Source organism: Protopterus annectens, chromosome 9.part0 (genome assembly GCF_019279795.1).
Source record: "Protopterus annectens isolate FY-2018-M chromosome 9.part0, PAN1.0, whole genome shotgun sequence".
NCBI lineage: Eukaryota > Metazoa > Chordata > Ceratodontiformes > Protopteridae > Protopterus > Protopterus annectens.
The window spans coordinates 829025454-829040741 of record NC_056743.1 but is presented as its reverse complement, the minus strand read 5'-3'; the positions used below and the strand labels follow the sequence as shown (position 1 = coordinate 829040741).

Below are 15288 nucleotides of genomic sequence, written 5' to 3'. Positions count from 1 at the left end.
TATATAGTTTTCAGCTGAGTATCTCACTTTATTTCTTGACCTTCTCCTTTACCATGAAGACCTAATTCCCTGGGAGTTATCGGTGCTTCAATGGCTTGGAGAGTACGAATATGATTAAAGACAAGTAACCACAAGGAATAGATCAGTCCTAATGTTGCATGTGAAACCTTTTTCATTCTCTCTCTCTCTCTCTCTCTCCCTCTCTCTCTCTCCCCACATTTTTTTTTCAAACACCTTTATTGAATTATCACTTGTGACATAGGCAAATTTACATTCGTATAAAAGTAATCAAACTATATTAACATAAACATATTTCATATATATTGCTACATATCATATAACCTACGCAGTATTACATAAATTATTCAATTCCTGCCTTTTCATAAACAAGAAACGTTTTTATTAAACTATCAAAACAACTGGAATTGAGATTTCCTCACGTTTCTTGGGTATAAGAACAAAATGTGCTACACAACAGATGTGCATGCTACAGGATTTGTTCTCTTAAACCCACTTCCCCTCAGCCTTTTCTCATGAAAGCAATCCGTGTACAACATGGTTGTGAGTCAATTCCTTCCAGAAGGTAGAGGTCATTGCAATAGTTAGTCTGTTCCTCAATCTCTACGGGAATGGAATGCTCACAGCAGAAACAATAACAGCCAGCAGGAAATGGGTGAAAGATTTTCCTGTCCTTCACCTCTGCAACTGAATCAGCTAGCATATCAGTTCTGTGTGGTTGTGCTTAAAATTGTTATTCACTAGCAGCTAGCTATTCATAGAATTAAAATTACATTAAAACTTTATGACAGCATGGCTGTTGGGTCAGGTTCCTAGCTTTATCACTTGAAATCTTTGTGAGGACATCTGTTAGACCCTGTAAGGAGGTCTAGTCACTGGTAGACAAGATTCATATTTTGGATGTCCGAAGTTAATAGCGTATTAGTTCGAAATTCACTTGTAAAGTACAATCACTCCTGTACTAGGTATGTATTCTTTTTTCTTTCTTGGAACTGTCTATAACTTTAAACAAACTTGGTATTTGAAAATAATTAAGAACTGCTCATAGTTATAATAGTCCCTGCAAGAGCTGTAGAACAGTGCATGTATCCAAAGTGAAGAAGTCAGTTTGTGTTATTTGCTGTAAGAGCTGCTGAATCTATTCAATTCCACCTTCTCCGTTTTCTATTGTATGTTCCTGGATGTTGAAACAAGTCCCATTTTGGCTGGCTTGTTTACCCTGATTCTCTTGTATCTTGTTTATAACACTGATGATCTCTGAAAGACGAGTATCCTGTAACACAGAAAATAAATGATTACAATGTCTACTGCCATTTTGTATTATTTATAATTATCACGGTCAAACTTCAATGCATTCCAACATGTAGAAAGGAACTACTGCACACCAACTAGTTCATGTATGATTGTGAAGTCCAACAGATGATAATTACATTGTACTCTTGAAATCCCTGCACCCCTGCAACCACTTTACAATCATCCTATCACCAATTAGTCCAGCCCTTTGTTTTCCTTTCAGCTTCCCTAACAATTAGCACCTCCTTCCCTCTCTATACTCAATATATTTAACCCCATCTCTTATACCTACATCTCTTCACACTCTATTTCACCTTCATTTACCTAACTTTACCTCAGCCATCCTACCCTTGCCTAAGCACTATCACCTCTATACTACTGCCCTTTCTGGATTTCTCACACCAGTTCCACTAACCCTACTCCCCTCACCTCACAAACTCGCCTATTATATTCTACTGCCTACACCATGTCCAGCATGCACAAAATTGTTCTCCTAATACTTGTCATTTCCTTCTCCCTCCTTCTAACCCCCTCCTCTCCTCATCCAGCTTGTACACCCCACAAACCCACATTATCAACATCTATATAATTTACCACTCTCGCCAGCTACTCTGCAATCTGGTCTAGTCTTTATGCCACTGACTCAATTTTAGAAACAAAACTGACAATCCTCTCTGTACAAAACACTCTTCCTATCAACCCAACTCCAAATTCATTTATGTGACCTGAAAAGGATTCTCCATCCAAAATTTCAACCATTCAATCCTACACTCCCCCAGAGTGGTGATATTCACCCTAACCCCAGCCCTTCTCAATCATCTCAACAAGCCCCTAACCTTAGAAAATCTCTATATTTCACCACCATCAATACTCAAAGTATAAGAAACAAAATTCCCCATCTGCATGTATGGCTAAGTCATTACAAACCAGACTTTACAACCATTACCGAGACCTGACTAAAACCAGATATAAAGGATACAAAATGTCTTCCCCCACACTATTCCTGTCAAAGAACAGATAGACACCATGAAAAAGGAGGAGGCATTTGCCCTATTATACCCTGGCACCTTCACAGTGATTCCATACTCTAAGCCCATTCCTACCTTCTCCACTGCAGAGCTACTAATTTCCATTCTACAACTAAACAACCAGGAAAAACCTCTGCATTATAGTCATATATATTCCCCCAGGCAACAATTTTCCAATACTTGAGGATATCCTTGCCTGGTCCTCAAAAAATATAAAAAATGAAACAATCATGCTAGGCGATGTCAACATTAACTGGTCAGAAATCTCCAATAGTAACCTCTCCATAGGCATCAACCTTCATACCTATACTCAGCTTATCTCTGATATTTCTAGACCTGATAAAAGAAATAGCAAAGGCTCAATTCTGGATTGGATCATAGTCTCTGACCCTAAAATCTTCCCTACATCTGGTACACTCCCAGATAGTATAAGTGACCACTCACCAACTTTCACAATACGGAAGCCCTTGATACTACCAAACATACACCAATATAGATACACTCGAGATCTAACCCACTTCTCCCCTACCACCTTTAATGACATATTGCACAACACTAACTGGACTCCATTAAAATCTCTCCCTCTTAATGAAGCTGTAGAAACTTTCATCTCAACATTTCTAAGGATGCTAAATACTCTAGCCCCTCTACTGCTAAAAAGAGTCAAGATTAATCATGCTAGATGGCTAACAGAGTCCATTAAGAAAATGATGTCCTCTAGGGACAACGCCTGGAAAACCTGGCAAAAGAATAAGACTTCCTCCAACCTGACACTTTACAAACAACTTTGTAACCAGGCCAAACGGTTAGTAACCAAAAACAAAAAAGAATACTTCCAAACTCACCAAAACCAACATAGTCACAACCCCAAGAAATTTTGGGGAGCAATCAACTCCCTTCTCCATCCAGGAACTAATCACAATCCATCCCCAAACTCTGAAAAAAACCTCTCCAGACATAGCCTGTCTCTTTAACTCCTATTTCATAGACACTATTACTAAACTTACTTCTACCTTCCCACCACTAAACACTAACCTACCTCGCACTACTATACCACAAACCTCATCTGCTTCAATACCCACTTCCTCTCTCTCCCCTATACCTACCTCAACCATAAAAATCATAAACTGAAATCTTGCACCAACACCCTTGACAACCTACCTGCTGAATTCTTACAACTATCAGCCTCCACCATAACATACCCCATCAGTATCCTCATCAACAGATCCATTCAGGAATCCTGCATGCCAGATATCTAGAAAAAAGCATATGTCCTTCCACTCCATAAAGGAGGTAATAACTCAGACGTCTCAAACTTCCAGCCTATTGCCATACTCTCACCCATCTCTAAAATACTTGAAAAGCGCATTCAGACTCAGCTCCTTAATCACTCGATGACACAACAATTGCTTTCCCCCACCCAGCATGGCTTTAGTCCAGGACACAGCACTGACACTGCCCTTGTCTCCTTCCTGGACACAGTTAACAGAGCTCGAGACTCTGGTTCCTTCGTCTCTGCACTCTTTCTTGATCTGTCAAAAGCATGTGACACCGTCTCCCACCCCCAAACTATCCAAACTGAGCATCTCTCCCTACACTTCAATGGTTTACTGACTATCTAACCAATAGGAAACAGTCTACTATTTGGCAGCAATGCTTCTCCCCTTTTATCAACACCAGTACTGGGGTACCCCAGTGGTCTATACTGGGTCCCCTTTTTTCAGTATATTCATCAATGACTTCCACACCTCTCTCTCCCACTGCTCTGTAATTCAATACACAGATGACTCCACTATTATCTGCTCTTCTAAATCTGCATCTCTACTGCAACAACTTACCCAAGAAGCCTTCACCTCAACTGAATCCTGGATGTCACAAAACCATCTCGCCCTTAACCCTAATAAAACCAAACTCTTAATATTCATTCAAGTAAATGTAGCCCAGTCAATAGATCTGAAGTCTCTGTCCATTCCCACAATAACACCATCAATGAAGTTGTTCCCAGTACAAAACTGCTAGGTGTTATCATTGATGACAACCTTACCTTTGACCTTCATATTCACAATAATATCAGAAAAACCCAAAAAAAACTAGGAGCCCTCTAGAGGCAAAACTACTTTTTAAATTCCACTGCAAGAAAAGCTCTCACTTCATGATTTCTGCGTCAAACTCTTTTATATGGTGCCCCCATCCTCACCAACATCCAGTCCTCTCTAAAAAACAAACTCAACTCATGTTACAATAAAATTGCCAAATTTGCTATAAATGCCAAATTCTCCACCCACCACTGCACCACACTGCAGCAACTAGACTGGCTTGAACTCCCTCATCACCTAATATACCTACAACTTACTATTGCCCATAAACTTATTTACCTCCCAGCTGCCTGCCCATCTCTCACTAGTATACTGACCATCTACCATCCTAATTGTCACCTCAGGTCAGAGAACAAAATGCTGTTAAATACTGACAAACCTAAACTCTCTGCCAGTCAAATGCTTTACTCTGTTACTGTTTCTAAACTATGGAATGACCTCCCCCCTCCACTCAGAGCCATGTCTAACGCCTCTAACTTTAAAAAAATAACTTAAACTTTACCTCTCCTCACAGTGGTTATGCACTCGCACCTCTACTAGAACTGCATAACTTGACCCTCTCACTATCTTTCTCCTCTTCTCTCTATAACCACTCAAATCTCCCTTTCTCTCAACCACCCCCTACTCATTTTTCCTCTCTGAGCCTGGAATACCTACATTACCACACGGCTTTCCTTCTTCCCTGCTACACATCTCACTCAATATTTAATTTACCTTTATTTCATAGTTTCATTCCATGACCATATGCTAGTTTCCTCACAGTCTGTCTCCATTCCACCTTCTGTTACCAATCTACTGTAAATAATCATAACGTTCGTCTCCAGTTTTACCTCTGATAACAATCCAACGTATGTAATCATAATGTTGTTGTACTTGCTGATGCTGTTGTATTATATATCCTGTATCATTGTAACATATTTCTTGTCTATATGTGTTAAACGTGGAGCTTTTCTCCCTGGGCTGCCACTTAAAATGGGCTCTTCTGGCCCAGTGGACTACCCCGGTAATCAAATGCAATAAATAAATAAATAAATAAATTACAACCTCAAGATACATTACTTTAGAAAATTGAATTTTTTAAACTAACAAAACCTCATTGGTCACTTAATGTACAAAGAAGACCTAAACAAGAGTCTCTGCTTACTGGACTTAAGTGCCAGGATAGTTATTTTCTGCATCATCATGGCACACTGGGGACTGGGAATTCAGAGTTGGTATATATAATTAGTAGGGAGTGTGGGGGTGCAGCACCACCATTTGGGCGCAGAGGGGCTTTTTCCAATTGGCTACTGATCAACAAGTTGTGCTCGATATGTTGACAATCGATACCTTGACGTCTTGATCAGCTGTCATGAATATATATATATATATATATATATATATATATATATATATATATATATAGAGAGAGAGAGAGAGATAGAAGTAGCTATAGATATGTATGCTGAAAGCATCCATTCGTAATATCAAACTTTTTTCCCACCAGCAGAAGTGAACGAAATTCATGTGATCACTTCTGCTGGCATTTTGGGTGAGATCCCAAACAGTGGGGATCAGAGAATAATGCCTTTCCCCACTATGGAATGATCTCAGAGTGGTGTGTGGAGTTCGGCATTTATTTTTCTGAAGTGCAGGCAAACATAGGGGGATTGTGGCTGACAAAATTTGCAGATGACTGCAAACTGGGCACCATAACTGACACTCCATCAGACACAGACATCCTCCAGAGGGGTCTCATAGAAATGGATAACTGGTGCCAGAGCCATGGCCTTAAGCTAAATGCCAAAAAATGTATAGTCATACCCTTTGGGAAAAACAAGGTAACCCCTAATTACCACATAGGTGGTAATCCATTAAACACGGAAGAAGTTATCAGGGACCTGGGGACCCAAGTTGACAGTAACCTCTCTTTTGACACTCACATTGCCAAAGTGGTTAGGAAGACCTTCTACATTGACCACTTGATCATGTAGGGATTCACATCCAGATCAGGAGAGGTCATTGTACCCCTGTACTCTTCACTTATCAGACCAATGATTGAGTACAACGCCCCATTCGGAATGTACCTTACCCGACACCTGCAGCAGTTGGAAAGACCCAAAAAGTTCCTCACCAAAAGGATAAAGGGGCTCAAACATATGTCATACGATGCCCGACTGAAGAAACTCCAGCTCTATTCAGTCGCATACCATCTGCTCAGAGGTGATCTGTGCCTGACATACAAGGCCATGTCCAACCCGGAATTAATGGACATGCTCCACCTCAAAAAATCCAAATCCACCAGAGCCACGAGAGCAAAAGACTTAAACCTCAACACAGATATAAATAGGACGTGCTGGAGGGACAGATTCATCACCCAGAGACTCCCTACACTATGGAACAGAATCCCAGTTCATGTCAGGCAGAGCCCCTCACTGACTCTGTTCAAGAGAAATCTTGACGAGTGGATGGGAGATCGTAGGTTTACCTCGGGAGTCATCTCTGTATCACTGCTGGACAGAGGCACAGCAAACTAATGGGTATAGTATTCTCATCCTAAGGGGTGGTGAAAGCCACACACACTCTGGCTAGGCTTATAAATGCCCTAGGGCAGATAGCCTAGTATGAACCTATGAACCCTGCAAAAAACATAAGTTTTGTGAGGAATATTTTCATTGTTTTGTGTTTTGATCATATAAAGATCAATGTTTTTCACCATTTTTTCACTCAATACCTGGGAAATAAAAGAAAGCAAACAGCCAAAGTTATTTCTGCCAAAATCTAGAAAATCTGTTAATATTAAATTCCACCAGTCCTCTTCATTATAAGGGGAGACAAAGAACAGGGACAAACAAAAGCAAAATAGAAATGCTGACAGAATAAAATAGTAGCTATTTTTATGTTGGTGCTTCTACTTTTAATAAATCAAAGAAGAGAGAAGCCTCTCAAATGAACAGAATCAATGCCAATACGTATTTAAACATCATTTAACGTGCGTGTGTGTATATAAATATATATATATATATATATATATATATATATATATGTGTGTGTTTGTGTGTGTGTGTATATATATATATATATATATATATATATATATATATATATATATATATATATAAATATATGGATCTCGGACATTTGCTCGAATGAGCAAACCTCCGAAACCCAAACGGCCATGCTTTTCACTGAAGAAGCACTTTCGCATAAGTATGCCTGTTGCCGACGCCGTACTACTGTGCGGATAAGAGAAAATTCCCTTTTCCCCACTGTAGTGCAGTCTCAGAGGGAGAATATTAAAGTGGGGAGTGGGGGGCACAGCCCCCCACATGGGGGGGTGCAGGTGAGCGAAGCCCCCCTGCTAAAACGTTAATGCAGTGTTTTTTTTATTGTAACATGCTTTAATGAAAGCGCTTTTTCGATAAAAGCGCTTTCGTTAAAGTATGTTCGGTTGTTATGGATTCAGACGTTTGCCCATTCGAGCAAACATCCTAGATCCATATATATATATATATATATATATATATATATATATATAATATATATATATGTGTGTGTGTGTGTGTGTGTGTGTGTGTGTGTGTGCATGTGTATATATATATATATATATATATATATATATATATATATATATATATGTGTGTGTGTGTGTTTTGATACCGATTTTTAAGAATAAGGGTGACGTGCAGAGCTTTAATAACTACAGAGGGATTAAATTGATCAATCACAGCATGAAATTATGGGAAAGAGTAGTGGAAGCTAGGTTAAGAAGGGACGTGATGATTAGTGATCAGCAGTATGGTTTCATGCCGGGAAAGAGCACTACAGATGCGATGTTTGCTCTGAGAGTGTTGACGGAGAAGTACAGAGAAGGTCAGAAGGAGTTGCATTGTGTTTTTGTAGACAAAGCATATGACAGGGTGCCTAGAGAGGAGTTGTGGTATTGTATGAGGAAGTTGAGAGTGTCAGAGAAGTATGTAAGAGTAGTACAGGATATGTACAAGGGTAGTGTGACAGCGGTGAGGTCTGCTGTGGGAGTGACGGATGCAATGGTTCATAGGTTCATAGGTTGGTACTAGGCTATTGGCCCTAGGGCCTATACAAGCCTAGCCATAACAATTCCCTGGCTATTTCTTCCCACACTATTTACTTCCCTGGACCCCTGTCTACCAGGGTGACTGACGTGATCCCTGGGGTGAATTTCCTTTCTCCCATCCAGTCATCAAGGTTCCTTTTGAAGAGTGCCAAAGAGGTGCTCTGCTTGACATGTATGGGCATTCTGGGGAGTCTCTGAGTCAGAAACCTGTCCCTCCAGCATGTTTTATTTATTGTGATGACAAGGTTTAGATTTAGTGGCATAGACAAAAAGGCAGGAGTTAGAGCTGGATGTGGCAGAATTAAAGATGTTAAGATTTGCACTGGGTGTAATGAGGGTGGACAGGATCAGGAATAAGTATATTAGAGGGTCAGCCCAGGTTGGAAGGTTTGGAGACAAAGTCAGAGAGGCAAGATTACTTTAGTTTGGACATGTGCTGAGGAGGGATGCTGAGTACATTGGGAAAAAGATGCTAAGGATGAAGCTGCCAGGTAACAGGAAAAGAGGAAGGCCTAAGATAAGGTTTATGGATGTGGTGAGAGAGGACATGCAGGTGGTTGGTGTGACAGAGCAAGAGGCAGAGGACAGGAAGAAATGGAAACAGATGATCCGCTGTGGCGACCCCTAACAGGAAAAGCTGAAAGAAGATGATGATGGTATATATATATATATATATATATATATATATATATATATATATATATATATATATATATATATATATATATATATATATATGTGTGTGTGTGTGTGTGTGTGGCTATATCCTTAAGCTTTTAATCTGCTGTACAGGTCCCACACTTCGGGACAACTGGCTCGACCCCCCCCCCCCCTGCAGTGTAGACTTGGTTCCAAGCTAAAGCACTAAGCACTAGGTGGCAGCATTACTTCTAAATCAATCACAGCTGCTTTTAGGTCTCACTGAGCATTTTTAAAATAAATCAAACAAACAGGTTGTGACTGTTACTCCGTATTGGAAGCAACTTAAAAAGTTTATTTGAGTGGGGAAACCAATTAGAGCAAAACCTGCACATTTGCTAATAACAACCAAACCAAGGGATACAGAAGTTATTTGCAAACAGTAAAAGTGCTGCAAACTACCATACCTGAAGTAACCTGGCTGATTCATTTTCTTGGGCTAGCTACAAGGCACCATATTTAAAATCCTATCCTCCCAGCAAGGAACCAACAGTCCCCAGCTGAGTGTGCACACCAGTAAGTACTGCATTTACATATATTGCCTCTAAACTTGCTTTTATAAAACTGGATTAACTTGTAACATTTGTTTACAATGTTTTACTGGTAGCTGTCTACATGTAGCAACACAGGCTTTAGTCAGATAATAGCTGGTGTGTGACTGCTGTTTTCATAAGTGCATAAATGTAATTCGCATCCTCTATGTTTTAGCTACTAGCATATACCTGTTTAATAAATTAGCAGATGTGAATGGGATTCTTGAGTTAAGGCTGCCGGCAGAAAGTGTCCTCTGTTCTGTCGTCCACCCCCTCACTCAGTGCAGCCTTCCATCTCCTTAAAATGATATCTTGCATGCTCCTATTACTCCAGTAATATGCCCTAGACTTCCTGGTCTTGCATAGAGAGTGTGTTACCCCATATTATATAATGTGTGGTAACAGCTGAACCCTGCAAACACTTGCATAGCTACTAAAGTTGTTACTATATTATAAGAAAGTAATTTAAAAGCCAGTATGTTTTTGCTTGAATGAAGGAAACTTTTTTTTCATTTCTTGAAAAGCTCTCCACTGTGTACGAGTTATTAACATGGGCGCCTGAGCCATAGAGCGAGGGGGGAGTGGATGCCCCCCACTTTTGCAGATCACCTCCCAACTGTTCCAAATTACTTTTTTATTTTTGAATTATCATTTTCCGCACTTTAGCTGATGTCATCGCATGCACAATGACGTCAGCTCATCAGGGCTACCAGCCTGTCAGAGTTGAGTTTATGCGAAAATGCCCTCAACGGAATGAATATATCTGGTGGCTAAAGGTACTCGGGCTCAAGCCCTGTACATTGGGTACAGGTAAAAAGAGCACAAAGTCCCTAGCCACCATCACTTGTGAATTTATGTCTCACATTTTTGTTCTGTTCTTCTGGTTTTCAGGAGTAGTAAAACAAAACCTTTTATTCTAGCAATTTTCTAAGGTTATAAAATCAGTATTTGAAATGTGTCCCTATTTTGGGGCTGTATTTCCCCATTATTGGCTTTGTTCTGTATTTTTGTGCTAAGAGGTTGAGAGCTATGCTGAGAAGTGAGAACTGAATTCACTAAATGATATGATAGCCATTTAAGTTTGTCTTCTTGTCTTTCAAGAAACTGCTGGTTTAACTTAGTGGTATGTTGCTCTGACTGTAGTGCACAGGGTTCTGGGTTCAAGACTCGGAAGTGAAATGCATGGCAGTAACACAACATTTTATGCAAGCAACTTTCCAAAATTATACAAGCAATGTTTAAAATGTGTCCCTGGTTTTTGCCCCCCCCCCCCCAAACTGAAAATAAGTTCAAGAAGCTATGGCTTACACTCTACTGTGATTCTGTATTTATATATTGTGTGTAGAACTAAACTGTTATCATGGAAATGTTTTGAATAGGGCAGTTTTGTAATTATCGATGCATGCGTTTTGCTTCATTGCCTACCGGAAAAATGTTCAAACAATAAATTTAAAATGCAATTGTGTGTGAAAGTAGACCTTTATTATGAAAATGTTCTGAATAGGGCAGTTTTGTCATTATTGTTTAATGCATTTTTGTTTCATTGCCTACTGGAAAAATGTTAAAACAAGAAGTTTAAAATGCGCTCTAACTTAAGTCTAACAAGTGTGCTGTATTATACAAGGAATATAATTTAATACAATCCAGAAGGTGAATCAAGGAATGCATACATGGCCCTAAAAATGTGTTTGAAAACAGCCCAGAGGAATGTGTGAAAGGCTCAAAATCATGGGCAAACTCTTGTTACCAAAGCAATGGATGAAGGTAAAACAGTTCACACCACATTACCTTGACTTGGCCAAGCCTTTTGACACAATCCCCTACTCAGGTGTAGTACAAAAGATGAATAATGTAGGAGCAAACACTTACATCACCAGCTGCATTGCCAACTTGGCTCACAGGATGCAGGAGACCAAAACAGGGGAAGAGACCAGTCACCAATGGAGCCCCCCAGGTTCAGTGCTGAGACTTTGTTTGGCATATACATCTCAAAAAGTAAAAGGAAATACTAGAGAGCTTTGGCCAGCTAAATTTGAGATGACTGCAAGCTAGGAGAAGTTATTGAATCCCCAAATGACTTAACCATCATGCAGGAAGGTTTGTCCCAAATAACTGGTGTCAAAATCATGACAATGCCTTCTGAGAACTGATCCAATTGTTTGGCATTTGGGAACTTGTGTGTGCAGTGACCTAACTTTTGACCAACATGTGCCCAGAGTCATAAGAAAGCCTTTCTATATTGCACAGCTTATAAACAAATTGATTGTGACTAGATCTAGAGATGTTGTTCTCCCCCTTTACAAAGTTCTCATTATGTCAATCATTTTGTATAATGCCCACTTTGACATGTATCTGTCCAGCCCCATGCAACAACTGGAATACCTTCAGAAATACCTTACTAAAAGGATACAAGTCCTAAACAATTGGTATTGCATGGACCACCTCAAAGATTTTACTATACTCAGTATCCTACAGAGTGCTTAGAGGTGACATGTCTGGCATACAAAGCATCCTCTGACATAATACAGATGGACCTACTGAACATCAGCAAGTCAAATGGCATTAGAAATACTCAGTCCAGGTATCTAAAATGAATGTTGTGGAGAGATGGATATATATCACAGAGGCTACCACTCTTCTGGAACAGACTATCCATAAAAATAAAACAATGTTCATCCATCCATATTCAAATGCAACTTGGATCTAAGGATGGGTAATAGAAAATGTACTCCAGGATTTCTTCTCATGCCACTAATGGATAGAGGCAGTTCCTAAATGCTGCATCCCTTACACGGCCCCCTTAAAGTATCTATGGTATGATCACAGTTCTCACTAGGGCTAATATACAATTATCAACCATGGGGATAGCTAAGACCAATCAGAAAATGTTAATTCAAGCACCAAAAGGGAATTGGCTAAGCTTAAAATGTCCTCCAAGTGAACCTATGTTGTGGTGCCAGATAGTTATAAAAAATATTACCCTTTTTAGTGCATTAAGTGCCCCTGTTACCCTCTGCCCCCCCCCCCCAGTCTTTAACAGTTTCCGGCGCCTATAGTTATTAATGCTGTCGTTGTTACCTGTCAACCATACAGAAAAGTTAACTGAATGCCAAACATTGCACTTATGTTAAATGTCTGAAACTCTGCATAGTAGCTACAAGTTATTATAGCAATAACCCACGCCTGGGTGTGGGTAATGCTGGATTAACCACGGTTGGTGTGGTTTGGTCCCGAGGGACCAAACGAAGCCAACCGTGGGTAAATACAGCATTACCACACCCAGAAGTGGTTATTATATATATGACATTATTTAAGAAAAGAAACTATTACTTTTCTTAAATAATGGCATAGTATAATGCCTGTTTACTGCCCTACCGCAGATGTCTGGCATCCGCTGCAGTTCTGATGTACTGCATCAGAGCTGTGGGCAAAAGCAACGGAGAAAGCAAGATCTCCGTTGCTTTTTTTTTTTACTGTTTCGCTATGTTAAATGGGTTTAACATAGCGAGACAGCTTTAAAATAAGCAACAGAGATGTCCATTGCTTATTTTAAAACTGTCTCGCTATGTTAAACCCATTTAACATAGCGAAACAGTAAAAAAAGCAACGGAGATCTTGCTTTCTCCATTGCTTTTTTTAAAACCTGTCTCGCTATGTTAAATGGGTTTAGCATAGCGAGACAGCTTTAAAATAAGCAACGGAGATCTCCGTTGCTTATTTTAAAGCTGTCTCGCTATGTTAAACCCATTTAACATAGTGAGATAGTGTTTTAAAAGTAGAGTTATACTAATGGAAAAAAGTCCGGGTGACCGGACCTTTTTCCATTAGTATAACTTGATTTACAATGTGCACGCTGGCCAATCAGCGTGCATGTTTTGGGGGGGTCATGGTATAATAGGCATTGTGTAACTCCTCACATTCTAACTCCAGTACACTACTTTTAGCCACCTAATATTTCTAATATTGTCTCCTTCCTTACATAAGTTTCCACAGTTAGCTTCACCCACAGAAAGTCCTCTCAATTGCAACTTGAAGCAGTTTTAGACAAGCATCAACCTAAACATTTGAGAATAAATGTTTTAAAAGTAAATGTACGTACCATCAGAAAGAATCAATTATTTTTACTAATATAGGCAACAAACACTCCACATAGCTAATGTGGATATATCCTTAAGCTTTTAATCTGCTGTAAAGGTAGTGCAGGGACAACTGGCTCAACCCCCCCCCCCCCTGCAGTGTAGACTTGGTTCTAAGATAAACCACTAGGTGGCAGCATTACTTCTAAGTCAATTGCCAGCTGCTTTTAGGTCTCACTGAGCATTTTTAAAATAAATCAAACACGCAGGTTGTGACTTAAAAAGTTTGTGTGGGGAAACCAGTTGGAGCAAAACCTACACATTTGCTAACGGCAACCAAACCCAGGGACACAGAAGTTATTTACAAACAGTAAACGTGGTGCAAACTACCATACCTGAAGTAACCTGGCTGATTTTCCTTGGCTAGTTCCATCTGGTTTTGTGCAGCCTAACCTGGATGATTTTCCTGGGCTAGTTCCATCTGGTTTTGTGCAGCCCGCTCCGTTCGCCCTCGCTATTGCTCGGGTTCACTTCGCTCCCCTACCCTGCCTCCATTCCTGCTCACCCCTGACTCAATTTCCTTTATAGATAGCTACACTTCCTCCACCCACTTCACTAGCCAATCATACAACACAACACACCCATACCTCTTTAAATCCACACCCCCTTAGTACTCACACTCTTACACTATTCCTATAGTCTTTCATCACCCTCTGAACTAACAGTCTCATCTATCTCACACTACTTTAATTACTAATATGCCTACTATTCTTAATATACCATTTCTCCTTCTCCTTTCAACTACATTACTATTTCTCTCAGTCCTCACATGCTGTCAAAGCACTACTGTTATACACACCACTACTGTTATACACACCAATTCACCCATACTGACTTTATCTCCAAACCACAACACATCGACCTTTACTCACATTTCCCCCTCCCTATCTAACTTCACCATTATTGCCACACAGATTCAAATGCTTCCTTACACCTAAACAGCATGTTGACCACAAGAACAAATATCGCCACAAGCACCCAATCTCCCCAATAATCAATTTCATATTATCCAATCTGTTACTATCAGGAAACGTCCACCCCAACCCAGGACCTAACAGTTCTCCACAAAATACTTTCAGTACCACTACCACCTCTCTTCCACCTCTCCATCATACATTACTAATACTATTCCCCAAAAATGACTCACCCTCTCATCTATAAATACACACTTCATGCTTGGATCACTCACCATAACCCAAACATACTTGTCTTGTGTGAAACCTGGTTAAAACCAAGTATTTCTAATTCTGAAATTCTTTCTCCTAGCTGCAATATCCTCAGGCATGACAGACTTTCAAAAAGAGGAGGGGGGAGTCGCAATCATGTATTCTAACTGCCTGTCTGTCTCAACTATCTCTTTTCCCATATCGGACTTTCTCCCAGCTGAGATCATTTTAGCTGGCTTTAAAC

At 39.9% G+C, this 15288-nt stretch overlaps 1 protein-coding gene across 2 annotated transcripts in view; it reads right to left on the bottom strand.

Moving 5' to 3' along the window:
• Positions 1-294: 294 nt before the first annotated feature.
• LOC122811573 (ras GTPase-activating protein nGAP-like) overlaps positions 295-15288 on the bottom strand; it is a 580578-nt gene continuing 565584 nt past the window's right edge. For both annotated transcript variants that reach the window (XM_044083499.1, XM_044083500.1), the window contains one exon: positions 295-1291. In XM_044083499.1, coding sequence (XP_043939434.1) covers positions 1157-1291 — 135 coding nt within the window. In that variant the 3' untranslated portion in view covers positions 295-1156. The remainder of the gene's footprint in view (positions 1292-15288) is intronic.